Source organism: Daphnia magna, linkage group LG7 (assembly GCF_020631705.1).
Source record: "Daphnia magna isolate NIES linkage group LG7, ASM2063170v1.1, whole genome shotgun sequence".
Taxonomy (NCBI): Eukaryota; Metazoa; Arthropoda; class Branchiopoda; order Diplostraca; family Daphniidae; genus Daphnia; species Daphnia magna.
This window is the reverse complement of record NC_059188.1, coordinates 1,065,156-1,091,723: the sequence shown is the minus strand read 5'-3', so window position 1 is coordinate 1,091,723 and position 26,568 is coordinate 1,065,156. Positions and strand designations below refer to the sequence as shown.

Below are 26,568 nucleotides of genomic sequence, written 5' to 3'. Positions count from 1 at the left end.
GTGGCACCTTCTAGATTGCCCCATTACCCCAATGTAGTCGCATTCGAACCGTTCGCCGCCCAGCAACAGTTTACGTCTCCGTACAATATTCAATCATCGCTTGATAAAACATCCATCCAACCAGCACTCCGCGTAGCCGATCCCCTATTTGGCGCCTTTTACGCATTTTCTTCGCTTCTCTCCAATATCTTTGCTGGAATGTTACGGCCGCAATCAACTCCCGCCGTCCTTGTCACTAGGTACGTAATCTGCCTTAAGATTCGAGAGAAAATGGTCATTAATTGCAGATTATAATGACACAAAATGATTCTGTTTCTACTCCAGTACAAAGACCGTGTACACAACTACTGACACCGTCACTTCAACTACGTCTACTGCCACCTACACTTTGAAAGGCGCTCATTGTCTTCCGCCAGGAGTGGCCTTGTGCCCGGGATCTGCGACTAGCTCAATCACTCCCGAGACTACTTCGACCACCACAGCAGCCACGTCTACCTCAACTAGCACAGCAGCTACTACCACTACGGAGGGAACGACTTCTGCAGCGACAGATTCAACAACCACTGGATCAACTTCAACCACTACAACAGATGCAACCACCACCACATCGACCGATAGTACTACCACCGACTCCACTTCTACAACTAGCACAACTGAATCGTCCACCACGACCACTCCCGCCAGTGGTCGGTGAAGAAATAAGCAACCCGATTGCAAAATTAACGACCGTGAAAAATATCCCAATTTAGACGCTGACATTTGAGAGGAAACTTTTAAATATTTCCCAGTAAATGTGACAATACTCATTTACGACCTGCATAATCTTTCGATAATTTAACATGTTAGCATGCTGTTTGAACTGAATCGTACTGTAACGTCCAGAAATGAGACAACCAATACAATAAATTAACAGATCTGGCAGAAAATTTTGAAACCAATGAAATTTGACATCACAGTAATTCACAGTAACTAATTAGAAAATAATATATATTATAAACAATAAATTCATTACTTACCCGACTAGTTATGTTGAGATGGCACAAAAGACATCAGGTTTTTGTACTACTGCTCGAAAACCGCAACACATTCAATAGCACCACATGGCGCGTCAGGTGTTCTGATTTTGCCAATTGTTCATTTGAAGGACTTTGCTTTTTAAAGTTTCAAATTCTAAACAATGGTCCATTAGCAACATGAAATCATTATTACTAGTCTTAACGGTAATTATTTTCTTGGAGTTGCGTGCATTCGGTGTTCACAAAGTACACAAAAAAAAAAAAAAGGTAAAACACCATTAGCTGGATTCCCTAGTGTTCTGCAACCTCCTGGCGGTTGTCGGGTACAACTACATTTCGTACAAAGGAAAATCACTCATGTAAGACACAGCAACGCTGGCGCCTAGCAGAAGCTCCAGCTGTCAAAAATTCATAAACGAAGAAAACAATAACATAAGGTTAAACGTGTCGCTTTCAGTGTTCAAGTAAAAGAAATACGTGATGCTTCTATGTTTCATAGACAATAGTTAAATGCTTCGTTACTCAAGTACGATATACTTGTCCAATCGCTTATGTTCGAATCAAAAGCTAATTCCAATACGCACGTATAATGGCTTTTTATGACAACAAGTACTGGATTCTCTCCCATGTCAGAAACTCGTTCTTGTATTCAGATGATACTGGTGAATATTTGGGTCATTTAAATATACTACAATTATGGTAATTACCTGATAGTTTGTTTTCAGGTATGTGTGAAATGATATTGCAGAATGCTGATATACCAAAGAAGATCAGAGAAGAGGGAAAAAAGTTGTGGTTTGGGAACTTGGATGATTCAGAGGAAGAATTTGATGATGATGGGAGGATTCATACAAGATCCCTGGGAAATGGTAATGATGACTTTGGAACCAGAAGAAGAAGGCTTAACACCGTAGTGAGGCTAGAAAAGATGAAGAAAGAACAGCAGGCAGCAGCTATGATAAGTACTATTAGATGGAAAGAGCCAGATTTGACAAATCTGGATGAAGAAAAGACAAAATTGTTTGCCAAGAAGGAGGTGGTTTTTCAGAATTCCAAGTCTGTTCTTGCTCGTCTCTTGGCTGAACACGCTTCGGATCCCGACTCGCCGTTCATAGAATACGCCAAGTTTGATGGCAATTCCCAACTGAGAGCACCCATTAGGACCATAAGGATATTTTTAAGCATGCAAACTACACAAGAACGCAACTTCCCCATGACCGTTTGCGTTATTGCGTCTGCAAAAGTTTTTGAACTCATCGGTCTTGTATGCTACAAGTATAGCCAAGAGAAACGAGAACCTCCGCTAAGGTAGACATATTCTTTTCTCACGATAAAAGTTGAAAACTAATAGATTTTCCAGTGGAACCGTGGACAACTACGCCCTTTTTATTGCCGAAGATGACGGTAGTCCCGATGCCGATTTTCCTTGCCTCGAACCTAAAGAGGTAGTCGGAAAGTTTGGATTTACCTCACTGGCGTTGGTTCGTTCTACGCAGCCCCCGAAAGAGGTGAAAAAAGATAATGAAACTATCAAGACGACGGACCAGCTAACTGCTGAGAAACCAGATGATCGTGGGACCGTTTTGGAATCTACCGATTACCATTCTTTCAAGGGGTTTCTGCTACACAAAGTTCGACCAAAAACAGAAATTACTTTGGGTAAATTAAACCGTTTATAAAATATTTATTCAAGACTGATTCACCGATAACATTATACACAGGAATTTCGTGGGATCAAGTTGAAATTAAGCCTTGTCCAACTAGTCGATCGGTAACAACACTGTTGTGGTCACGGCCTAATCTCAAACCCACTCGTTTACCTATCGAGGTGATAGTCGACTGTGTTCATCTGCAAACAGTACCAGCCTCAGTGGCTATAATGTATTACGACACAGACAAGAGAAAATGGAGGCGTTTGCGAATAGAGTGTGACATCAAAACCATTGAACAAGTTGTGGGCAAGCTAAAATTCATATTAGAGATCCGGGGGGGACTTTACCGCCAAGAATACCTTCACCACATGTCATACGTCAGCAAGAAAGCCAGCCTCATCCGTTAAATGAGAAATTTTATATTTCAATTATTTGTTTAATAAACGTTGTTTAAAATGTGAAGGTTGAAGGCAGACAAGTGTGAGGAAAGATTTTTACATACAGTGCTTTTCCAGGCTAACAAGGATTGGAGTAGATTATGTCCATTTAAAAGTTGGGATTATCACATGTTGAACCTCGTCAAGTTGACGCCCTAGCATAGCTAATGAGCGATGTATTCGCTGAGAATTATTCTCCAAGTGCACCAGGCCAATATAGTGGCGGTTTTGATATGAAACAATTTTGTTGTTGATTGCAGTGAAATCTGGCAAGCTCTTCAGAAACTTCACATCTTCAGACTTCAGCCGAGCTGTCTCAATATGGAGCTTCCCCTTCATAACATCTTTTAACTTGTTCCTAGCCTCTAAGTAGGCTTCCCTTCTCTTCTTAAATTCTTCATTCCATAATACTTTTTCTTCTTTCATCTTTTTTATGGCTGTTCTTGTCTGTGTCTCTTGCTTATGAGCAGGTAGCTCATCTCCCGTTAAACTTTGAACTTTATGAAGAATTTCCTCCACCTTATTTCGAAGGCTTTCCGAAAAGGCTGCCACTGCATCTTGCTCTTTTTCTAAGGCATTTAGCTTCATTTCCAAAAGAGTTTGATTCAGACACAGTTCTGTGATTTTACGTTTTATGTCTGCGGGAGGCAATGAAGGGTCTACTGCAGCACAAGCAGCTGTCAAGCATAAGAATAAAATTTATTAACAATGTTACAAAACAGATTTACAAAGAACTTAGCTTAAATCTTTACCTCGGAAGGTCGCTCCTGAACCACAGTTTATGCTTCTTCTAAGACTTGATCTCCTTTTTTCGATGTCATAGATGCGACCATTCTTTTCTCTAGGAATTTCTTCAGGAACCCGATCTTTCTGTGTTTCCATTTGTCGCACAAAATTTTCTTCAATGCTTATTTTGGGAGACTCAACAATATCGTTTTTATCATATTCTTTTCCCATGACTGATGTTATGGGCAGAATCTATGGGGAAGCTAACTTTGAATTCTCAACGGTTTACATTTAGACCAATGATAAGGTTGCCACCTGGCGGACTTTTGCTTTACTGCATATTTACAATTACAAAAAATGTGTCAACTCGGAATGAACAAAAGCAAAAAAATAAAATAAAATAAAAAATAAATAAAAATACAAAGATTCAAAGCAAAGAATTAAGCCATTCTCGAGCAGAAAAAAAAGTTTTAACCCAAATTTTTATTTACACTTGCAATTGCTTGTAAATCCTAGTAAGATTCTTTTTCATAGATAGAGTTTAATTAATTCATCACTGACAGCCGATGGTGTTAGAATTCCCAAATCTGTAAAAAGTAAAGTTATGTATCCAGGAGGTGTATAATCAACTTGCGGATGCTGATCGAGAAGATTGGAGTTGGACTTAATGGTACTTGATGAGAACTAGATTTAAAGAATTTGTGTTCTGCTGAAACTGAATGTTTCCAACAAATATTTCAGCGCATACCTTTAATTCTTGAGGCAAATCACGTTGGTTCAACGGGTAGAGACGGACAAATTTGAAGCTCTCCGCAAGTACGTAAAAAGGCTTGTGCATTTCCTTAGCACAGAGTGCCATAGTGTATGTTCCCACCTGTTACAGAATCAAATGACATATTGAAAAATGGGTTCAATTATTAGATTAACATAAGTCATCAAACCTTGTTTATAATACCCCCACTTTCTACAACTCCTTCAGCCCCAACCAGCACCAAATCTACCGATTCCATGACGTAACCCATCGCCGAATCCAAAATAAGGGTTGAACTAATGTTAAGTTTCAACAGTTCGTTTCTCATGAGCACACCACTTTGATCCGGATACGACTCGGTGATGAAAACATGGAAACGTTTCTTTGAAGTAAGTGCAGCCTCACGTAACGTCTGAAGAACCACTCTAGACTTGGAGTGAGTGAGAATTTTTTGTCCATCAAGGATAAAAGGAGCACCCAGTTTAGCTATTTTAGGCCTTGCTTCTTGTAATTTCCTTAAAAATATTTCTCCCCGTTTCTTCATAATGTCCTTGCATTCTTTGATATTCTAGAAGAGATACTCTTGTTAAGCATTAATCATAATAAGGAGAACATAAAAAAACATACAGATTGATCAAGAGCACCAGTCAGTGTGATGAATCGTTGAAAAAGCTCACAGCCTGACTGAACTGATGTAATAGAGCAATCAGCTTTCTTCATTTCTTCTGTGGCTTTCCTTAGTTCTTCAGAAAGTCCACGGAGTGTTCTGTCTGTGTATAGTTTGTTTTAAGAGTAATGATTTTAAGAGCATTGGATTCCCAAATATGAAACTTACCGCCAAAGGTTTCCAGGATATGCATCAACGTGCGGATAGCTGCAACGGCTGCTGAAACTTCAGGTTCTTTTTCCACAATATTTTGGAAAAAATCTAATACATTTCCTGTGTTCAAGATATTTTGTTACTAACTTACTCGATAAATTTACCTAGCAACTAATTTACTTGTGTTTTCCATGTTCTCGTTTCCACTTATTTGCTTCTCTGTTCAATACAATTTTACTTCTTGGCTTTACATCCAACCAGTTCTAAAAGCAGACGAAACTCAAGTATAAGTCAACAGTTGGGTAGGTACCGTACTAAGTAGTCGCTGTACGATTTCAAAATATCAAAAAGATGTTAATGTCGGTCAAAACGGACCAGGGGGGAACGGAAGTTCCGATACTATGCTATTCATTTTTCCGTTCAACACCGGGGCGTTCCAATTTTATTGATTGTTTAGCTATGTTGTCATTATTACGTTTATTGTTTTTTTTCTTTTGATTTGGTTTTAAAGTTAGTTGTATTTGTGTTTGTATTTTTAAAATCTATGTATATGTTTAAAAGAATAAACTTTTAATGAAAAAATGCTTACATTTTTTACCAAACAAATTTTACATTAGAACAGAAGTAAGAATATATTATTATTTGATAATATTAATAATTTCTTACCATTTAACAATTTATTTTATGAAATGCTTTTATGAAGCTTTAAATTTGCATTCAGTGTGTTTTTTTTTTCTTTTTTTTTTGAATTAAATTTTTTTTTAAAAAGGTAATCTATTGTGGCATGAAAAAAATTAACACAATTATAAACAGGTAATCTCACAAAATTTTATTATACCCTGACACACTCTTTATTTCCCTTTTCAGGTATCAAAAAATACTAAGAATAAACCATTAAAGCAATAGGATTTTTCAAGAAAAAGAATAAATAACAAAAATCAAATTTTTCACTCATGAATTTGCTTTTTTTTTTTTTAAAAAAAAATTTTTCTTACTCTTTAAAACACATTGAGTTTTTATTTAAATTATGTGTTTACAATTGAATTTAAAACGTTAATAAAAAAGAAAGTAAAATTGATATGGAGCCAAAAGGGGAAAGGGGTAAATTTTATGAATGGGTTTAAACAAAAAAAAAAAAACAAAAAATCAGAGATAATAAAGAATCTAATAATATATTTTGTTTATTTGGTGTATAAGAACCAAAAAAGTTTGGCCCCCCCCCAAAATGAAAAATAAAAAATTAATACGTTCTAAGTTTCAGCGAATTTGAAGTTTTACGGCAATCGATAGGTATTAAAACGCATCTATTGGAATTTCATCAAAAATATGAAAAGGAAAAATTCTAAATGAATCAATTTTGCGTTTTGTCGCTCGGGTCAATACGCGCTGATCGATTAAATGAAAAAATATCGTTAAGAATTTTCCTTAATATTTTGAGAAATCACAAATAGATAGCGCTTAAAACCAGATCCGAAAACTACGAAAATCAAAAAGAACGTAATAATATTTTATTTAGACATTGGGGAAACAGACATTTTTAGTGTTTGGTAAAAACAAAAATAATATTAAGATTCTTTATATCCAGCATGTTTGATGTATATTTACTGATTTTATAGTTAAAACCACAAAAAAGACATTTGAACGCGAATCAAATACCATTATTATTATAAGTTAAATACCAAGAAACACAAGTAAATTTAAAAAAACAAGGTTTAAAGAGAGTTTTATTCAAAAAACAAAACAAATCAAGAGAAATTTGATTATTTGATTATTTAATACATTTTACATGAAAAACCAATAGCTAATGGTTATAGTATGATCAGGCTAGAAGGTTGCTTTAAGACTATCAATGTTGGTGGCCCGAAAGTGGATAACCGAAAAGAAAAAAAAGTGATGCAGGAAAATAAAATTTGGAAAGTACCTGTTTGATAATTGTAATTTTTACAATGCCACAATAGATACCTCTTAATAAAAACTCCCACGGAAACACGAATGCAAATTAAAGCTTTGGCTGAGTAACACTTAAAATTTATCATTCACTAATCCTAAATAAAATCGTTAAATGTAAACATTAATATACCTATCAAATAATAAATATTCTACTTCTGTTCTAATAAAATGTTCAAAAATAAAAACAATTTTTTCATTAAAAAGTTTATTCTTTAAACATATACATAGATTTTAAAAATACAAAAAAAACAACAACTAAAACAAATCAAAAAAAAAAACAAAACAAAAAACAACAACAAAAATCAAAAAAACAAACGAAACGAAACGCAAGTATAAAAATCCCCCACCGTTTTGACCGACAATCTAAACGGATCTTTTCCGGCGATGAATACGATTCCCCTCCATGACTCTGCTTTAACAATATAAAAAAAAAACAGTTTTTACTTTATAGTAATTACATGATAGTATGGTAATTAGGCCAGGCAAATACAATTTTAAGACGTGGTATATTAACAGAAACCATTCGAACCATTTTCAACAACATGAACATTTAAAAAGGTTTTGCTTTGAAGCAAAGTGATGTTTTATAGAAAGTTTAATGATTATTGTTATTTTATTTTATTTTTGTTTTGTTTTGTTTGTTTGTTTTTTCGGCCAAAGAAACACTTACAATTTCATTCTTCCTTTTCGTATTCGATATAGGAAGGAGAACAGGACAAGCGAGGAAACCATCCGCGTAGTGCTCGACGTTCAGTGGGATTCATTTGAACCTGTCCTCTTTCCTGAATTTCGCCATAGAGCCAATACCTAACACATTAACAGCATTAAACAAACTATCATTACTGGCTGGACACTGCATTAAAATATACTTTTTCCAGCGAGTTACTGCCAATTTATCGCCTATCCGCAGAGGGATTCTCGTCTCGTCGCTACATGGCGGTCGGAGACATACCATGATGCCGAAACTAATAAACGGGAACCACCTTCCACTATATGCTTTTTCCACAACATATTCAACACAGCGTTCGCGTTTTATTTTTTTCTGTTCAATTTGTTCTATCTATAATTATATAATAATAAAAATATAAAAAAAAACAATTAAAAACCTTACGTAAAAGACAAACGAAAAGTAATTAGATCAAATTTTACCGTAAATGAGTAATTATGGCAATTTTCCCGTACTTTCCATTCGACTCCATCACCTTTAGGCTGAAATGACCAATTGATCACTTGAACTAGATTCTCTCGCCAGCCTAAATTATATGGGTGAATAAAAAGGGGTTCATCCGTTCCTTCCCGACGATAAACAGCTTTTTCATGGACCCAGTCTTCGATGGCTGTTTGGTTCCTTAAAATCACTTTCATCTGCGAAATGTACAAGATACTTGATGATATAGTAAAACAAAATGATAATTATTTATTTGAACCTGAACGAAGAATAGGAAGCCAACAGCAAATACTACTCCGGCCGCTAATCCTAACGAAATTAAACTTATCACAAAGGGCCAAAGTCCCAACATTACAAAAGGCACTTCTTGTATATCCGGATGGTCGTAATAGTAATAGGTCTATTAAAATGTCATCTATCATTTGTTTATGGAAAAAAATAAATGTTTTCAAACTGTAACCAACCGGATGAAGAGCTCGATACATTGTGCAAGAAATGATGACAATGCTTTGGGCGCATCCAATAATAGCAGATATCAGGAACGCTAAGAAATACGAGAATTATTATTTAGAAAATATTAAAAAAATAAAATGGTTGTCCTACCAATGAAACTGGTGTGGTTTAAATGTCCAAGGCAGTTATTTATAAATATGCAGTGGTGGTCCCGTTTCATAATGCATCTATTGCCTGTGGGGAAATATACATATATTTTTAGCATAGTCAAATCACAATAATATGCAGGTATTCTTTTTGCTTAATATAATTACATTTTCTACAATGATGAGATCTTGGGGCTTTATATCCCTCACATACTGTACAGTACTGTAGATATTGGATATCATCTTCATTATTCTAAACAAAATGCAATATGTTATGCATAATCTTTTCATGTAAGGTTTCTCCAGTCAAAGCATTTACTGGTTTCCACTTGAGAGGTAAATATCCTGGACCAACATGGAGGGAATAGAGAAAATTGTAGAATGTTGATGCACTCAGTAAGAGAAAAATGGTGGCATTTATGAATCCAGGCCAAGAGTGATAGGGTGGCCACCACATGGAATTGCAGTGAATTGTTGACCAAACAATTGATTTAATGACAACTACGGGAAAACATTAATAAAGGAAAATATTAAAATCTAACCATGTCAATTGAAAACGTTATACCAATTGTGAACAGTGGTCCTATATGAATTACTTTGCTCCAGCCCATGGTGCACTGAAGTCAATGTCGGGAAAAAAAAAACTTTACCGGATGTTGTGGTAACAGTTTTTCGAAAGTCTCATTAACGGAGTTGCATTTAATTTTCCAATTTAATTCACATGGAGATTTATAAGAGTAGAAACTTCGAACAGTAATGCTTGTGTCACCGGAAGACCGACGGCCAAAATAAACATCGAAGCAGACAACACATGAACTTCTAACTAGAAAGTAGAAAGTTTCAAAGTTACCCACGGTTGCTGGCCTATGCTAATGCTTCATTTTTTCGGTGTTAGGTATGCTTTTTTTTTCGATGGAGAAGGTTGTTTTGTTTGTGAATGTTTCGTTCCTCAAAAATAAATTAAGGCAGGCATAATGTAAATTTTTTATGGTAATGAATAAAAAATGAAATTTATATAAAAAAGAAATTACACGTTCCTGTGGCGCCGCTAGATGGTTGGTTCCCTTTCTTGATTGGTTGTCGTAAGTCCCCTTTGAGATCCGTTGAATAAAGCGCGCCTTAAATCCCCTAACGGTCAAACGTGTGCAACGACGGTTACAGCAGATTCAATATTCAAACCCCTCTCCTCAACCAGTGATTTCAGTCCCCTACAAGCCAATGGAAGAGATTGACATTAGTTTTTAGCAAAGCTTTGTCAATCCTTCGCCAAGATTTGATTCATTTAACATATTTCTATTACTATTTAGAGTTTTAACATGTCGTTTGCTAAAGCGAAACGTTTTGAACCAGAAAAAGGTCAGTAGTTAATTATCAATGTTTTTCTTAGTCCTAGTCGCGTCTGGTAAATTATGACACAGTTGTATATCTTGAAGTCTTCAGTCCTTAACCACCTGAAAGGTTTAAAACATCAATTCTTGTTTTTAGTTTGTGGACCTCCCCCAACTGCTTATGATCCAAAGCATCCATTTGGAACTGGCGTAATAAGTTTTCCAAAAGGAGATAGATTTCCCCAGGGTTCAACACCTAACCACCTACAACCACCTCAACAAGATGGAACTGTAATATTGTTTTTTTTAAACATGTACTTTCAAAATTGTGGGCTTGCTTGTAATATTACACTGCATTACAGATGACACGATCCCATTCTTCATCATCTATTGGTTCAACAGACTCCACTGCTACCTCAAAGTCTGTGCAGGTAAATTTTTGTCTTGTCTTGTCTTGTCTTGCAACATTCAATTTAAACCTGTGAAACTACTGATTCATATTTATTTTAGGGAAAGAAAGATCATACCCACTGTAACAAACAAATAGCAGATCTTGAAAAAGAGTTAAGGAACATAACTATGGAAAGAAATCAGCTCTTAAGAAGGAGAAACCATCCAATCAAGTAAGATCCAAGATCCTTAAAAGGATTATCATATGAAAGGCCTCCTAAACCAATGTTTTGGCATAGTGATACACATAACATTGACAATAAAGAAAACAAGGAACCTGCTCAAGCCAATGAAGGTGACAATATGGCAGAAATTATAATGCTCAACACAACCATTCTAGACCTTAGATCGAAGCTTGAAAGTGTTAAATCGCTAGAAGAGGAAAAGCAATTATTGGAAAACGGTAAATCTTCTTCCTTTATTTTAAAGAACGTATAATTCAATAGAATTTTGCTTTTGACTGAACTAGAACGCGACAATGCACTAGCAGACTTGGAGCTGAAAGAAATAGAGGTTTTACGAGTCACTACCGAAATTGAGGATTTAAAGCGAGTTTTCGAAAAAGAAGAAACTTTGCGATATGAGTATTGAACTACCTTCTATCATGGGTTTTCCGCTGTCAGATGACAAAATTGCGTTTACTTGTAGGTTAGAAGCTGCTTTGAAACAAGCCAACGACGAAAAAAAGGAAATGGAAGCGCAAAGTCTCCGAATTTAGTCTGAAGATTGAAAACTTGGAAAATGGTATGCGTAGTTTTTAGTATTATAGTCGTTTAAGATAATACTATTCAGTCTGTCTTTTTTCTTTTTTTTTTGCAGTAAGGGTTGAGCTTGTGAAAGAGATTGATATGATGAAAGAGTCATTTCAAAGAGATTTGAGTGCTCAAGAAATTCAACATAAAACTGAGGTGGAAGCGATGCAAGCAGCCAACAAAGAACAGGTCCAACAGCTTGAAAACAACTTGCAACAGCTCGTCGCTGAACATGACGCAGAAAGCGAGCAAATCAAATTTGAATACGGGAAACAGATAGATGAGCTGCATCAAAATCACGCAACTGCTTTATCCCAGCTTGCGAATGACCATAGCGCCCACATCAATGATCTCCAAACAAGTCATCGGGAGCAAATTTCTCGGCTTGAATCGTCAAGAGATGAAATAGAAGCCGAAAGGTTGCATCTTCATCAAAGTAATTTCGCCTAGAAATAGAAACATTTTTATTTGTTTATTAATAGAATGAAATGTGTTTTTTGTCTTCTTTATTTTCTTTTGCTCTTTATAGAATGTGAGCAAATTGGTGTCACCTTGGAAACTAAAATGGATGAAATTGAAACCCTCAAGGTTCAACTCGACGTTGCAGAAGAGAAACTCGAGACTAGTCGCGTTCAAGCAGAAGACAAGTAATAAGATTTAACTTTGATACTGCAGATTGTGTACGATGAGTTTTTTCTCCCCATTCTGTAGATATTCATCAATGAAGCGCTCACTTGAACTAGACATCGCTGAGTGTCAAACACGATCTGAGGAACAACGTCGGAGCGAGCAGGAAAATTTGCGTTCTGATTACGAATCAAAATTAATGCTTCTAGAGCAAAACCACCTTCAACTTACAGAACAGCTACGTGCTCAACAGGAACAATTTGAGGAAGCTGAAAAGGCACATATCCTCTCTTGCAGTCAGTACGATGAAAAGCTGAAGAGGTTAAATGATAAGTATGCCTTATAAAATAATAAAACTTCAAGTTCAATTCTAATTCACATGTTAAAATAGTAACCAGACAGAAAAAGAAATCTTGATGTGGCAGATGAGTCAACAAAGAGAAAATCTGGAGCTTGGTGAGTTCTTACTCTCTAAATGTGTCATCCCCTTTTCTAAACCGGAATTCCATTTTATCAGAGCTAAAGACGGAATTCGAGAATCGCCTTTGCGAAAAGGAAGCTGATTTCGAACGACAGCGTGCCAACTGGGAGACTCAGATGAATGAAGCCCACGAAGATCATGCTAATCAGCTGGCTACTCTTCAATCGAATCACAGCGTCCAACTTAATAATTATCGTGAATTACACGAAGCTGCGCTTGAGACCTTGGAGCGTGAGAAAAAGGACATATTAGAAGGTAGGATCTCATCTGCGGTTAATATTCCACTTGTTATTTGTAAGTGATTTATTGTCTCGCAGTTCGGGCGTTAGTTGAGAAGAATTTGCAGATAAAAGAAGCCGAGATCGAGAAGGTAACAAGCGAAATGAAGGAAGCCGTAAATAAGCTTCAACTAGATCTTGAAATGCTTCGTGAGAGCAATAGTCAGCTGGTCGCTGACGTGCTCCGTGTTGAACAAGAACGTATCATGACGGAAGAAAAGATTGAAGTCGAAAAAGTTCAGATGAAAGCTCAAGCCGAACAGGAGAAAGAATTATTGGTTAAATCTTACGAGAATGTAATCGATTCGATTCGATCAGAAGCGACGAGGAAGGAAGAACAAGTTTCGGAGTTAGTCAGCAAACTTTCCGTGAACGAAGAAACTTTGCAGAAAGAACTAGAGAAAAAGGAGAAAGAAATCGAGGACATAAAAATTACTCACGAAGATGTCGTATCCCAAATGTCCATGCAACACCTTGACGAAATCAAAACTCTCCACAAAAATTACGAAAAGGTTATCGCTGCTAAAGAAGAAAAATTCATCGCTGAACGTGAGCAGTTGTCTGCCGTGCATCATGAAACCGTTGAAGCTCTGAAAGGTCACAATCTGTTAGAGTTGCAGAAGTTACAAGAGGCGTTCCGCATGACTTTTACAGCACTAGAGCGAAAACTTGAAATGGAAAAGGAGGATCTTGCTCGTGCTCATGCCAAAGAACTGGCTGAATTGAATAGCAGCTACGAGAGTAAAATGGAAGCTGTTAACAAGCACCATGAGGCTGTTGTTGAGAAACTGAACAAAAATTACGAAGAAGCTATGGACAATGTAAAATGATTTCATTTAACACGTTTTTGCAGACAACTAATCTTTTTTGTATTCAGAGTCAAGAGCTTCAGCAAAGTTTGGATTATCTTCGTCTGGAATTTCAAGCTGTGCTCGCCGCGGCGGAATCTAAAGAAGCCCATCACAAAGCCGAAGTTGAGAAAATGACACACGCGATTCAGTTCAAAGAAAACGAAATCACACATCTGGGTGAAACGCTACGACGGCGTGAGAAGGAAACGGCCGATGAATGGATTCAACGGGAAACGAGTATCATGGCCCAATTAACCGAGCAAAATCAAAAGTCAGTTCAGGAGTTTGAGAGTCATTTGCAAGAAATCCGTGCCCAACTTCAGCAATCCAAAGAGGAGACGGTGCGAATTAAGGAAGAACGCGATGCTGCCCGTGACGATGTCGCCGTGTTTCAGGTTGTTACATTACACAATTTTCTTGGAAGCAGTATCAGGCAATTAAAACCTTGTTTTTTTGTTTGTTTGTTTGTTTTTGTTTTTTGTTGTTTTTTGAAGGTTCAAACTGAAGCACAGCTTGCTGCCCTTGAGTGAACAATACGACCAGGAGCGAGCCATGTTGATTGAAAAGCTCTCCGTGCAAACTCGGGAAATTGAAGAAATCAATAGTACAAAAATACAGGATCTTCAAACTCAACTGGCGGAATCCCAGCGCGACTTGGAAGAAATTCGCTGGGCTAGTTTGCGTCAAATCGAGAAGATGGAGCATGATCACGAAGAAGCTATCTTAACGGCCGTTCGCGAGGCACTAGAACCGGTAGACAATGAACTTGAATCCCTTCGGAAAGATCGCGAAGCCTACTTACTTCTGAAAAAGGAATACCAGGATCTTCAAGCTCGTATTGAGCCTTTCAGGGTAAGTTATATGAACTATATCGCATAAAATTAATCTGACTTTAACCTTTCTCAATATAGGATCAATTGGAAATGTACGAAGCAGAGAAAAAAGCCTTGCTCAGCCAAGCCTTATATGCCGAGAGCTCTATGGCTTCACTCGCAGCAAAGTACACGCAGCTCCTAGGTCACCAAAACAGCAAACAGAAGATTCATCATTTGGATAAACTAAAACAAGATATTTTCAATTTGCGGAAGGAATTGGCGGAAAAGAATCTAGCCCTAGAGAAAGAGAAGAAGGCGCGACAAAAAGCTGATGCTCGTGTCAAAGAGTTGTCTGGTCAGAAAAAGTATGATCCTGCCGAAGCATTCAAAGTAAGCATTCTTTACATTTCAGCCACTTTGATTTGCATACTAAATTCATTTTCTTTCTTCTTTGTAGGTCCCAGAAAACCCTGCGGCAGCTCCAATTGTTAACAAAGCTCCTCCTAAACTTGGTGTTGCTAAACTTTCTGCCGCTCCGTCTCCGGCAGTCGTATCCAAAGAAGCTGGACGGCAACAACGCAAGCCGTTACGTCCTCAGGGCCAGGCAACAGGATTCTTCTTGTCGATGGACGACATCGAGAAGGAGCGTGCTGAAATGGAGCAAGAGAAGCAGTTACAAATGGATTCACGTCGCAAGGCTTCCGCCAATTTCGAGGCGTTTGAAGTGGACTTTAGCACGAGTTTCCAGTCGCCGAGAAACGTTTGACATTCCATCGGCATCAGCTAAGCAGTTGAACGTGACAAGAAATATGACGGATACCAAACAAAACAACAAGGAGAATATCAATCAAGGACTGTTTCCCAACGACCTTTCCGACATCTCCGTTTCAGATGAATTGCTGCTGAAGAATAAGTTAAAGTCCCGCGTTGATCACCTTCACCTCAACCCCGTTGCAGAGACATACCTAAACTTCTTTCTATATGGATTTCCATTTCCCATTCGCATATTAAATTCTTTCATTTGTTTGTTCTTCCGTGACTGTCACTCACCCACGTATTTTAATCGTCTATTTCAATTAATTAGTAATCACCCGGGATACTAATTATTACCATTTTCAGAACAAATTAGATAAAAATAACAAACTAATATTACCCGAAAAGAAAAAATAATACAAGGAATACACTTCGTAATTTGTGTATGGTTTTACTTAAAATTAATGTCGCGGGTGAAAAGATTTGCTCTTACTGCATCCACGACTAAAACTTGGATTTTGATAAAGATTTTTTAAACATGATTGACATTCAAATCACTACGAAATCTCAATTACAGTAACAATCTTAATATCTGTACCATGGTCTTAATACAAGGAGGGCGGAGGGGAGTGTTTTGTACAAACAAAGCTGTACGCTTTGACTGATCAGTAAATCCAGGCCGCTAGTGAGAACATTCCCAAAAGATCTGTTTACCTTTTCCTGCCAGGTGTGGCAGCGGTTCCAGATTGCAAGAGATTTAGAACAGAAGGGACGGACGCGCTTCATATTGTACACAGGCCACGCTCTTGTGTAAGCAGCACCAAGTAAAAGATAAGAAAGTGTCATTTCTTGGCTACTGAAGAAGCTCCCTTAGAGTAAACAATTCGAAACATTAATACCTTGACAAACACAGGAGTTGGCTACGTGACTGACATGCTAGCTTTACTTTAGCCAGACGTAAATATTGTTACCATTAAGTTTGAAACTGCTCCAGTCTCTGATTGAACATCAGGCGTAGAATGATACAAAGGTGTAAGGCGGCTGATAATGATGGAATTCGAAGGACATAAATACTTACAAAATCCTAGTAGTAATCGCTTTTTTTGTATGTTGGTTTTAAGTTCAGTCAACGGCAACTGAGTCAACAAAGAAAATCATTTACTGGTCGAACAGACAGAATCTAAAGCTTCTGTCATTTGATAAATTTATCTGTAATTTGAAACAGTTGGTTGATTTGGTTTGCATTGCATAAACAATAAACTAACGAAGTTGTTTTGTTTACCTTATCATTTCGGGACTATTTTAAAAAAGATAGCCTTTATCTAGCTGTAATTATTTTCTAAAGATGAGTAGAAACGGTTAAAATAAATTACGAAAACATATTGCCATTTCTGGCCAGCATTTATAAAACAAAATGTAAGGTCATCGTACCCCACGCATGTTTTTCGCAAACATCCCCTCCTCATCAGCATTGAGCAATTCCTATAGAGGATAAATTAAATCGCCAGATACCATTTCATTCAATCTCTGGGACCAGTTGACGTGAGGATATTTCGGTGAGGATGGATTCAATGAGCGTATCATGCTCTCTACGAGAGGAAGTTTAATCCAGACTAGTTTCAACGTAGAATCTCTACCGGGAATTACTTCGAAAAGGACATCCCCTAGACAAAATTTGTCATCGTAATTAGTAACAACAAAAATGTTTTGGTGTTTGGAAAAACTCGTTTCATTGTTACCGGCTAGAGATGGTGAACCAAGAATCCAGAGTAGCAACGAATAACAAGGTATACTGTTGATGATCCAGATAAAGCGTTTTAGGGTCTCCTTGAAGTAACAATACGCAAAGCCGCAACTGCATTGTTAAGAGGAAAACAGTGAACATGCAAACGTTTTTAGGATGAAGTGAAGACATTTGATTTAATTTTTTACAGCTAGGAAAACGATGTAGTAGACCAGAAGGGTTGGCAGGAGTAAGAGCAAACTGGAAAAGATGAACATGCCAACACAAAGTTGGTCCCACGAAAACTCGCCCGAATCAATCCGTGAACGTAGTGGATTCCATTTACGTCCGCCAAACATTCGAAATGTTGATCGAAGACCACTCAGGGTAACACCGTAAAGCCTAAATGATCAAACAATAAATTTAATTTCAGCCAAACACTTTGTCAAACAATAATTTAGGTCAATGTACCTAGTTGCATAGACATAGAAGCAGTAGCAGTGGAGTGAGGCCATTGTTATCAAGTCACTAAGTAGAGCCATTTGGAATGAAAGCCCAATTAAGCCAACAGTTGACGAAATGAATATAACAGTAGACACAATAGGCCTGATAATATCTTTTGGAACAATGTCTGGTTAGAATGGTTGCATTTCATCATTTAGAGATAGTAGTTACCTATGTATGTCTTCCATAAGTAAAGGTGATAGAGAAAGAATTTTCCTAGGACAGTCGACAAAGGCCTATTGAGTTTTAGACCAACAGGTACCCCCATTAGCCACTCAATCAGCAGCTGTAGATAATCAGCAATCAGCTAATTCAGAATTTATACACATTTAATATTCAGGGAGAAAAAAAAGAATAAGGATGCAATTACTTTGACAGATTTGAGAAATTTTTCCAACACTTCGGTTGTTCCACCAAGAGAGTGAAACATTTTCACAAAACAAAACCCAAGGACGAGGTCCATAACCATCATCCATAGAAGGTTGGTGGAACCAAGGTCTGGGCTGGATCTTCTCCATGCTTTCCACTGAAGAGCTCTCTGTCGTAATTGAAGCACAACTTTGGAGTGATTGAAAATAGAATCTTCGACTTTTTCATTCGGAACTTTATGCCTATCTACAGTTACATTGTTTTTCAACCTCAGGAAGCTACCAAGTTGGCACAAACACTTTGAATTTTTCCAATCTTCACTTTTTTCTAAAATTTCTGACTGAAGAAAAGTTTCATCATACAAAATCAATGTGACACATGAAGGGGGAACATAAACACCTCCAATGATAACACTTTTGATTTTTGCATAATGTGACTCTTTGACTAGCTGAATCCAGCACGAGGAACTATCATCACTTGGAAGGTCGTCAGTGTTCCATGTGCCGAGCAGTTCAAATTGATGCTTGGCATTTTCTTCAAAGGAAACGACATACACATTCATGCAATTATTATCATTTCCATTAGGTTTCACGGCACCGTAAATAGTACTTGATGCCGACGATGGAGAAAGAGGGAAATAGACAAATATTTGCTTGCCATGAGTTCGCACATCATTTTGTTTTCGTTCTTTTTCCATGAAAAAGGTGTTTTCGATTGAGCAATCAACACTTGGCTGTTAAGATAACACACTTTTGATTTAGACTCTGGTTGATTATGTCAGATATTGCTTCAACAAACCGGTAAAATGTCTCAAAAAGCAGACGAAATATTTTGTTTTTTTCCCACTTGAACTAGCGAATTTGGCCAATAGATGGCAGTTAAAACTAGGTCATTTTGAAACCGAGCTAAAATTAACCAGGAAGCCACACTAACTACATACCCACATTATTCTAGACTTCAGAGACATCACAAAAGACTGCGAACACACACACACACATTGTCCGTACGCTAATCATGTTCTGAATGCCAGCCGTCAAATGAGTTGCAAATGACGATCGTTCTATAGCAAGTACTTACGGTGAAGTGGCACCGCCTTCCAGTGGGAGCCCAAAAGGATCTTTGACCCAGGCCGTGATGCCGCGCGCGTAATCTCAATTATAAAAGGCCTCTTTTCTTGGTGAATCATTTTCAAGAAGAAGCTGTCAAAGCCGAGTTGTAAAGCTTTTGATACTCTCGTTTCCCCCATTCTCGCTGTCATTTGCATACGGACATGCAAATGGGCAGCGCTCAACGTGCCGCTCCTTCACCGTTAGATCCGATACGGCCGCGCCCTTTTGAAGTGCCACACAGAGGACGAGACCTTAACAAAAAAGGAAAAAAAAAAAAAAAGAAAATCAACATCACAGAAGGTGAAAACACGCGGGAATTCAAATAATAATTCGATAATGAAACATATAAAAGGCGAGTTTAGTTCTATATATATACGCTCTCGCATGCATAATTACGCGTACGAGAAAGACATAATAAGGCGCAGGGCATTTAGTTCAATGTCGTTGCCTAGTCTTTAACCGACTGCAAAGAGAACACGCCGGTATATTCAAATGAACCGCGGCCCATTGTCATCCGACTCCATCGCTTTGATTCCAGTAAAGACTTTAACAGAAATGATTTTCCAATGGAAAGAGACGTACGCACATAATATATTCATTATTCATCGGCGCTGTATAGTTGATGATAATACGCTCATTTCAATATTAGTACACTGATGTTTTTTTTTCTGATTTCTTTTTTTTGTTTCGTCGTTCAACATTCCCGCGTGATGGATTGACTATGGCGCCATTACTGATAGTTAGACTGTTACGTCTGTTACATTCAACTTTGATACGAGCCGGAGATATCATCAACACATGTCGTTTTAATTTGAAAAAAAAAAAACGCGCGCGGGAATTTCAAATTTAAATTTTATTTTTTTTTAATAAAAGAGGATTTCGTGAAGAGACAAACCCCCCGCCATTAAAATAGTTCCCCCATCTTTTTAATATGCCTCCTCTCTTTTTCTTCCTTTTCCCGAATCGCTTTCTTAATGTTCTTGACTGCCCTATAGCAGAAAGAAAAGAAGAAGAAAAAAACAGTCCAAACTGATTGTTATTCAAATGAAGAGCGGGCACGCTCGTATACAAGCCGAACATATAAAAAAAAAAAAAAATTTCTTCCTCTTCGTGTTATGTGTCACGACGCTTATATATGTACACCGGTGCAAAAAGGCAGGGCATAATGTTGTACAAAGGAGAGAGAGAGAGAGAGACAAGAGAAGGAGGGGGGATAGCTATGGCGGCGGCTATGGCGTCAACCTGGCATTACCTATGCTAATCAGATCGAGCGCAAGCCACAACGCGCTCGACAGCGAAAAGAGAACTTTCCTCCACCCACCCATCGGCCAGAAGATGAAGAAGGTAAAATATATATTTTGTTTTTTTAAAGCGATGCCCTTCAGCTACCAGCATTCTTCATACTTTCTTATGTGCACAGAGGAGAGAAATGCCGCCAACTGACCCATTACATCTCTCTATATAAGCCGAAAAATACTTACACGTAAAGGTGTTTTATTTATACGTTTGTGCATGCGCAACAAGTGCCTGTCTGTGTGTGTATATATCTAAACAAGCGTTTTGGGATCGCTGAAAAAAAAGCTTTCGGAACAACTCCTGACTGCGCATAATGCACTCCTCCCTCACTTTGTCTGTTTGTGTGTGTGTGTGTATAATTCACACAGAAAAAAAAAAAGGGGAGGGCATCCAAACTTAGCCACCGCCGACTTTATTGGAATCTCATTATCCAAAGCGGCATCCTTTCACATTGAAAAAAAAAAAGAAATTTTAAAATTTAAATGTTTGTCAAGTCAATGTTAACTGGATGCCCGCAGGCTTATTTAGCGCATTTTGCGTGTTTACCAATCAAAATCGAGAAAGCGAACGATTAGATCTTTTTTTTTAAATAAAATAAAATAAAATAGGGGAGGCGGAGTTGATGGTTTTGTCGTGCGGGCGTGATCGCCCTGTCTCTCCCGATCGAGTGCGGCAACATCGCCAAGAACTTTTTTTCTTTTTTCTTTATGGTCGTGACGATGGCCCGCCGCAATGTTGGAATACATATCCTTATTTATTAAAAAGTGCGCGCGCGCGCGCGCGTTATTATACAGGGACATCACGAGGTAAAAGAAGAAGAAAAAGAAAAGAGTCTTTGACTTTCATCATCATCATCATCATCATCCGGGCCCTGTTGTTTTGTGGCTGCTGTTGTTATATTACGATCGATTCAAAAAAAAAGCGGTGGACCCCCGTCTCTCCCCATTTTTCCATATCTAATGACAGGGTCATCCGTCATCGAATCAGCTTCTACATGTTCGTTATTTTTTCTCCTCTTTTTATGATTCGTTTCTCATCACGGATGCATTCAAATCATTTATTCTTTATTCTTTTCTTTTTGCATTTATTTTTTTTTTTGTTTTAGGAGGGAAATGAAATGCGAATTCAATAGATACAAAAATACTCTTGGCATCGTTGCTTTCCGAAATGTTGTCCTTTTTGTTTTAAAGCAATCACATTGGAAATTTCATCCCCCCCTTCTAAAAACAGAGTTAACAGACATAGCAATTAACTAGCGAAAAACTTGGGTCTTGTGGTCGGCCTATAAAAATACGAGTTTTTTACATTTTTAATAATGATTGAAAGAAGTTTAAGGGGGCAGCTTGTCGAGAAAAATGTTAACGAAGAAACCCCCCCTTTCACTGGAAAAAACAAAAAAAAGGTTCAAATAAAGAAGTGGGATATTAAAGGGCTCTCCAATGTATTGGTTGCGGATGATATTATGATCCGGACGGAATCGAAATGTCGACGGGTGGTGGAACATAACGGGGTCTTTAAATGATGGGGGTAAAAAAACAAAAGGGGGGAGGAAGATTATTACGTAGGGTTGTTCTTTTGTTTTGTTTTCAGGTCGAATCTGTCGCTATAAATTCAAATGGCGCCGTACAGCCCGTCCCCAAAAAAAAAAAGAATCACAATTTTTAATTATCATTTTTTTTTTTTTTATCTTTTCCAAGTTTGGATTTCTAAATAAATTTCGTTCGATTAATACACACATCCGCATGTGGACAGGCCAATCAAACGAAGCTCGTTTATCAAATCATTTGATTGGATCCTTTGAGGTTTTCGTTTCTTGTTTCAAATTCAAGATGGATCTACACACAAGACATCGTTGATGACGCATTTAACATCATGTTGGATTAGCCGTTATTTCCACCTTTACAAATGGAGTCTAAACACGCGAAAATCAGAAAGACTCTACAAAAATATTGGGCAAACTGTGTTGGAAAACGAATAATTACGTGTCGTAAACTATCGAAAATGTCGAACGACGACACAGTAGGCGTGGGAATTCCAGCCAAAGGAAAGAAGAAGAAAAAAAATGAGTTTAAAACAAAAGAAAAAGAGGGGGGGATTAAGGATCCCATAATAATTCCACAAGCCGACACACATTAGATCTATAGGCAAAGGTAAAAGAAAAAACTAATAATACATCGATATCTACGATTACGGATGTTGGCCTTTGATCGTTTTCCCCCGATTGAAATGAATTTTCTTTATATAGTATGACGCTATTAAGCTACCTATTTCTATATAGCCAACTAGATCCCCCACATTATACATTGATTTGTTGTTATGATATAGGGCGGAGGTTCCAATACTTTATTAGTCTATCTCTATACGTCCATAATTTGAATATTTTTTCTTTTTTCTTTCTATTTTATTGTGAAAGAAAAAAAAAAAGGAGCGGACCCCCTGGCGGATCCGTGTTGCACCCTTTTTCCTTGTCCGTTTCACGGTTCTTTTTTTTTTTTTAATCCTGTTCCAGCCGTACTATATATCGCTCGCGCGTGTGCATCCTTTTATATCCATTTCCCTATATCTTTTTTTTTTTAAATATGTATATACGGGGTCAGTCGGCAAAAAGGATATACACAACTTCTTTTTTTTTTTTTCTATCTCATTTACATAGACACGCCATCATCATGGCGGTTGCTAGCCATTTCTGCTTCTGCTGAGGGACTTGAGAAAAGATCGCACGCTGCCTTCAACACACACACACAAAATATGAATAATTCAACTGGGCAAAGAAGGGATATAATAGTGCTGATGTTGGCAGCTTTCTTCGGCGCAGGTCGACACGGACGTTGTGTTTATTGGCTGTTGCCCCCCATCCCTAAAGAAATGACAACACCTAAGAGTTGAAGTGTCAACAAAAAAATGGCGATTGCAACTGAAAGAATTTCAATAAATCGACTATCGCATCGAAATGAAACAAAATGCAAATTTTTTGTTTTAAGGGAGGAGTTCACCAACGAAAATAATAATAAAAAATAAATTAAAAGAAAAGACAAAGTTTACGTTTTTCGTCTTTCAAAACCCCGCCAGTCTGCAAAAATAACAAAAAAAAAATCCTTTTGTTTTGTTTTTGTGGGGGAGAGAAAAAGAATCGGAGAAATTGAGGTAAAAAAATAAAAGAAAAAAGGTGAGTTATATAGGCAAGGTTAGAGATGGAGAGCAGACAAGTGTACTAAAAAAGGAGGATCATTTTCTTTTTCTTTTTTTTTTTTCGATAGGGGGGGAGCCATTCATCTCGCGGTAGACGACAGGTCCACTCCCGCCCACTTCTCTCGGCTTCGGTCGATCTAACGCACGCTACACACAAGGCATAGGCGGCCGTCCCACAAAAGAGGTCGTGAAAAAATGTTAGATCTTTAACAGACACAAACAAAAACAAAACAAAATAAAAAAACAGGGGGAGAAGAAAAATCGTGGACCTATTAATGACGCCCAAAATGTACTTTCGTTTGCGCATGATGAGAAAAGACGAGCAAACGGCATACACAACAATGGGAACTGCGAACTTGATAAGTTTTCAAAGGCGACCCTTCCAGCATCCTCTTACATATACGCTGTTATTTAACCATCTCTTGAAATAGCCCATCGGTAAGCACCTGTTGTCCAGGGGGTCGATATTACAGCACTGAAAGGTACCACACAAAAAGAGGGGGGGAGAGAATCGGCTGACCGCGATTTTCACACAGGTGACCACCCGCGTATTAAATGTTTGTATTTTTATGGCTCTCTTTTTTCTCGCCCCATCTGCGCGCAACTCGGCGCGTTACAACTAACGCCCCCACCTCTCTATGTGTGTACCGCTTTTTTTTTTTTTTTGAATACCTGTTTTAGTTTTTTTTTTTATTTTTCGGTGTGGAAAGGCGAGTAATAATAGCCGCAATTTCTAAGGGAAATGTGTACACGTAATGGTGATTGTTGTAAGGAGACTATGTGTTGAAGACACAATCGTTGAAACAGGTGAATTGGACGGGCAACAGTGTTGCCAAAATGAAGGTCGATTTTCTTTTTTTTTGGGGGGGCAATTTTTTAGCCACGCCATCTATAAATCGCATTTGAATAAATGATGTTCAATAGAAAGAGATGGGCTGATTTTATTTTCCAATCGCCAAAGCAAAAGGATGGCACCGACATCCGCATCCCGTGTAAAAACTGCGTCGGTTTTCATTTGCATATACACAGTTTTATGCCCACCATTCATCACACATTCAAAAGCACATCAAAAACTCATACTAAGAATAGCCTCACTCGAAAATCTATATATTCTACATTTTAGTGATTAAATAAATCACCGTATTATTATTACCAATAAAAAAATACCAATAGTCGCTCGCGTTCGTTTACATTTTTTTTTTTTTTCGGGACAAAATGGTTGACGACGACAGCAGTGAACGCCAGAAAGAATAAATATGTATATTTTTAAATAATAATAAAAAAAAAAAAAGGGACCCCATTTCTTTTTTTCTCTTTGCCCGCGTCTTTGTTTATTGACATACACAGCAAGAAGCCGACCGCGCGTGCTGCTGCTTTCTGAAAAACTATGCTGACTCTTTTTTTTTTTTTGCCCCCCCATCCTCGAAAAAAAAAAAAAAACTTCTCCCGAAATGGATGGGGTTCGACCGGTTTCATCATCAGAAAAAAAGGGCCACCCCGGAGAGTTAGGGGCGCACATTTTCACGATAATTTTAGACCCTTTTTTTTTTTTTTTTGCCCGTCGTTTGTCTTTTGTTTGTCTCTCGTCTCTTTTGCTCCAATTTGTTTTTTTTTTGTGTCTTAAAAAAAAAAAAATGAGAGACAGAACCCCCCACCAGGGGAAAAAAAAACGGTAGCAGAGATATTTTTGTTTATATATTTATGGGAATGAACGTTTTTCGTCGTCGTACGTCGTCAAGATCGCCGAGTAAAAAAAAAGAAAGAAATTTCTCTTTGCTGTCCCAAATGATTTTTTGTTTTTAATACTTTCATGGACGTGCGCAAAACCAAAACACACGGGGGGAAAGAAGAAGAAGAAGCGGGAGCCGAAAAGACCAGATGTTTCTCTTTCCCTTTTTCTTCCAAACATACAGATGTGTACACAAAAACGTTTTAGATTCATATACACACGCAGACTGGTCGCAGAGGTAATCGAGGACGATGACAACTCGCTATTTGAAGAGAATTCACGAATTTTAGCGAAATCTGGCAACAGCGCGTGTCACGCCACGCACGAAAAAATACAAAAAACACTGCGGACGTGTCAAATAGTTTTCCCCTAGAGGTCACACACACACACACACATACACACTCGTGTATAGAAATTGTCGCTCAACTTTTGTTTTTCTTTCTCCTTTTTTTCCCGATGGAATAAAATGCAATTTTTCAAACAGCCGCGTGAACAGTTTCCCCACTCTGTCCTTTTAAAGTCTTCATCAAGACACACACAAAAAAAAAACAAAAAAAAACAAAAACGTGTGTGTATATTTATATATACCTAAACACTCACGTTTGTGAAAAAAAAAACAAAGGGGCTAAAGCCAAAAAAGGCTGCACGCGCTTCGGGAGGCCACACACAAAGTCGTGCAAGTTTTTTTTTTAAAAAAAAGGACAAAAACAAAAATGTTTTGAAACAAAACAAAATCTTTTTAAAAGATGAAAAATTTAATGAAAAAAAAAAAATTAAATCTCGAGAAAATTCGAAATTGGCGCTAATAATCGATAGTTTCAGCAACGCGTCAACAATTGATATCTACCCTTATCCCGACCAATTATCCTATATACACACACACACACAAAAGTGAATTGTACAACTCTGAAAGAAGCAGAGGGATGATGAGCAGTAACGTCAATACGTGACGTCTCGCACCCGATCTAATTGTTTATTCACGGCTCGTTAACGATAGAGACAATTGGTTTTGAGTGACATGACGCCGCGTCGATGGCAACTTTCACTGGACACTGGGAACAGTTGGACATTAGCAAAGAGGAGCGCTGTGTGATGGAATACACATACAGAGAGAGAGTTAAAGCTATCCTAGAAAACACAAGAGAAAAAGAAAAAAACGGGCCGCTCGTGTTCCTTCCGGCTAATTTAGCGGGCG

General features: G+C 37.7%; 7 protein-coding genes across 9 annotated transcripts in view; 3 read left to right on the top strand and 4 right to left on the bottom strand.

Annotated features, from left to right (window-relative positions):
* The window catches only part of LOC116927614 (cell wall protein DAN4), a 1,624-nt gene extending 728 nt beyond the window's left edge, over nt 1-896 (top strand). Inside the window, exons 3-4 of the mRNA XM_032934644.2 lie at nt 1-239; nt 325-896. The exon at nt 1-239 is cut by the window's left edge and continues 1 nt beyond it. Of these exons, the coding sequence (XP_032790535.2) occupies nt 1-239; nt 325-694 (609 nt within the window). The 3' untranslated portion in view covers nt 695-896. The remainder of the gene's footprint in view (nt 240-324) is intronic.
* Nucleotides 897-1,369: 473 nt separating this feature from the next.
* LOC116927610 (target of rapamycin complex 2 subunit MAPKAP1) lies at nt 1,370-3,130 on the top strand. The gene is made up of 4 exons (XM_032934639.2): nt 1,370-1,678; nt 1,742-2,324; nt 2,377-2,675; nt 2,738-3,130. The coding sequence occupies exons 1-4, from the start codon at nt 1,606-1,608 to the stop codon at nt 3,073-3,075; spliced, it is 1,293 nt and encodes a 430-aa protein (XP_032790530.1). The 5' UTR covers nt 1,370-1,605; the 3' UTR covers nt 3,076-3,130.
* Nucleotides 2,681-4,205, bottom strand: LOC116927613. Its single transcript, XM_032934643.2, has 2 exons — nt 3,858-4,205; nt 2,681-3,782 (listed from the first exon to the last, which is right to left on the bottom strand). Exons 1-2 carry the CDS (start codon nt 4,060-4,062, stop codon nt 3,205-3,207), a joined length of 783 nt encoding a protein of 260 aa, XP_032790534.2. The 5' UTR covers nt 4,063-4,205; the 3' UTR covers nt 2,681-3,204.
* Nucleotides 4,206-4,295: 90 nt separating this feature from the next.
* Nucleotides 4,296-5,720, bottom strand: LOC116927612 (translation initiation factor eIF-2B subunit alpha). The gene is made up of 6 exons (XM_032934641.2): nt 5,583-5,720; nt 5,418-5,522; nt 5,210-5,352; nt 4,773-5,150; nt 4,580-4,705; nt 4,296-4,515 (listed from the first exon to the last, which is right to left on the bottom strand). Exons 1-6 carry the CDS (start codon nt 5,593-5,595, stop codon nt 4,360-4,362), a joined length of 921 nt encoding a protein of 306 aa, XP_032790532.1. The 5' UTR covers nt 5,596-5,720; the 3' UTR covers nt 4,296-4,359.
* LOC116927611 (palmitoyltransferase ZDHHC6) lies at nt 5,609-9,951 on the bottom strand. 3 transcript variants are annotated; one of them, XM_045176046.1, is made up of 11 exons: nt 9,685-9,951; nt 9,439-9,620; nt 9,288-9,372; nt 9,124-9,207; nt 8,985-9,064; nt 8,780-8,920; nt 8,502-8,717; nt 8,222-8,412; nt 8,023-8,159; nt 7,750-7,761; nt 5,609-5,739 (listed from the first exon to the last, which is right to left on the bottom strand). In XM_045176046.1, the coding sequence occupies exons 1-9, from the start codon at nt 9,728-9,730 to the stop codon at nt 8,027-8,029; spliced, it is 1,158 nt and encodes a 385-aa protein (XP_045031981.1). In that variant the 5' UTR covers nt 9,731-9,951; the 3' UTR covers nt 5,609-5,739; nt 7,750-7,761; nt 8,023-8,026. The 3 variants fall into 3 exon arrangements, with proteins under 3 accessions (XP_045031981.1, XP_045031982.1, XP_032790531.1); XM_045176047.1 differs by lacking the exon at nt 5,609-5,739 and having other exon boundaries at nt 7,750-7,764; XM_032934640.2 differs by lacking the exons at nt 5,609-5,739; nt 7,750-7,761 and having other exon boundaries at nt 7,840-8,159; nt 9,685-9,950.
* A 307-nt stretch (nt 9,952-10,258) lies between these two features.
* Nucleotides 10,259-15,892, top strand: LOC116927480 (GRIP and coiled-coil domain-containing protein 2). The gene is given in 20 exon segments (XM_045176044.1): nt 10,259-10,475; nt 10,605-10,738; nt 10,810-10,878; nt 10,958-11,300; nt 11,367-11,481; nt 11,546-11,600; nt 11,602-11,641; nt 11,717-12,085; nt 12,179-12,296; nt 12,361-12,609; nt 12,668-12,732; nt 12,794-13,012; nt 13,075-13,856; nt 13,913-14,281; nt 14,381-14,407; nt 14,409-14,738; nt 14,798-15,091; nt 15,159-15,443; nt 15,445-15,639; nt 15,641-15,892. Coding segments are annotated over 20 exon segments (4,128 nt in total). The 5' UTR covers nt 10,259-10,435; the 3' UTR covers nt 15,671-15,892.
* A 993-nt stretch (nt 15,893-16,885) lies between these two features.
* On the bottom strand, nt 16,886-19,030 carry LOC116927481 (phosphatidylinositol N-acetylglucosaminyltransferase subunit Q). Its single transcript, XM_032934523.2, is given in 7 exon segments — nt 16,886-17,118; nt 17,194-17,278; nt 17,280-17,309; nt 17,387-17,579; nt 17,649-17,793; nt 17,853-17,988; nt 18,052-19,030. Coding segments are annotated over 7 exon segments (1,467 nt in total). The 5' UTR covers nt 18,748-19,030; the 3' UTR covers nt 16,886-16,936.
* Nucleotides 19,031-26,568: the final 7,538 nt, after the last annotated feature.

Coding starts and splice junctions, on each gene's coding strand:
- LOC116927610 (XM_032934639.2), top strand. CDS start 1,606: ATGGCTTTTTATGACAACAAGTACTGGATTCTCTCCCATGTCAGAAAC. Junction 1,679..1,741: donor CTTGTATTCAGATGATACTG/GTGAATATTTGG, acceptor GTTTGTTTTCAG/GTATGTGTGAAATGATATTG. Junction 2,676..2,737: donor AAAAACAGAAATTACTTTGG/GTAAATTAAACC, acceptor CATTATACACAG/GAATTTCGTGGGATCAAGTT.
- LOC116927613 (XM_032934643.2), bottom strand. CDS start 4,062: ATGGGAAAAGAATATGATAAAAACGATATTGTTGAGTCTCCCAAAATA. Junction 3,783..3,857: donor TTCAGGAGCGACCTTCCGAG/GTAAAGATTTAA, acceptor TATGCTTGACAG/CTGCTTGTGCTGCAGTAGAC.
- LOC116927612 (XM_032934641.2), bottom strand. Junction 5,353..5,417: donor TATCCTGGAAACCTTTGGCG/GTAAGTTTCATA, acceptor AACTATACACAG/ACAGAACACTCCGTGGACTT. Junction 4,706..4,772: donor GTGGGGGTATTATAAACAAG/GTTTGATGACTT, acceptor ATTCTGTAACAG/GTGGGAACATACACTATGGC.
- LOC116927611 (XM_045176046.1), bottom strand. CDS start 9,730: ATGGGCTGGAGCAAAGTAATTCATATAGGACCACTGTTCACAATTG. Junction 8,413..8,501: donor GCCATAATTACTCATTTACG/GTAAAATTTGAT, acceptor ATATAATTATAG/ATAGAACAAATTGAACAGAA. Junction 8,160..8,221: donor GCAGTAACTCGCTGGAAAAA/GTATATTTTAAT, acceptor TTAATGTGTTAG/GTATTGGCTCTATGGCGAAA.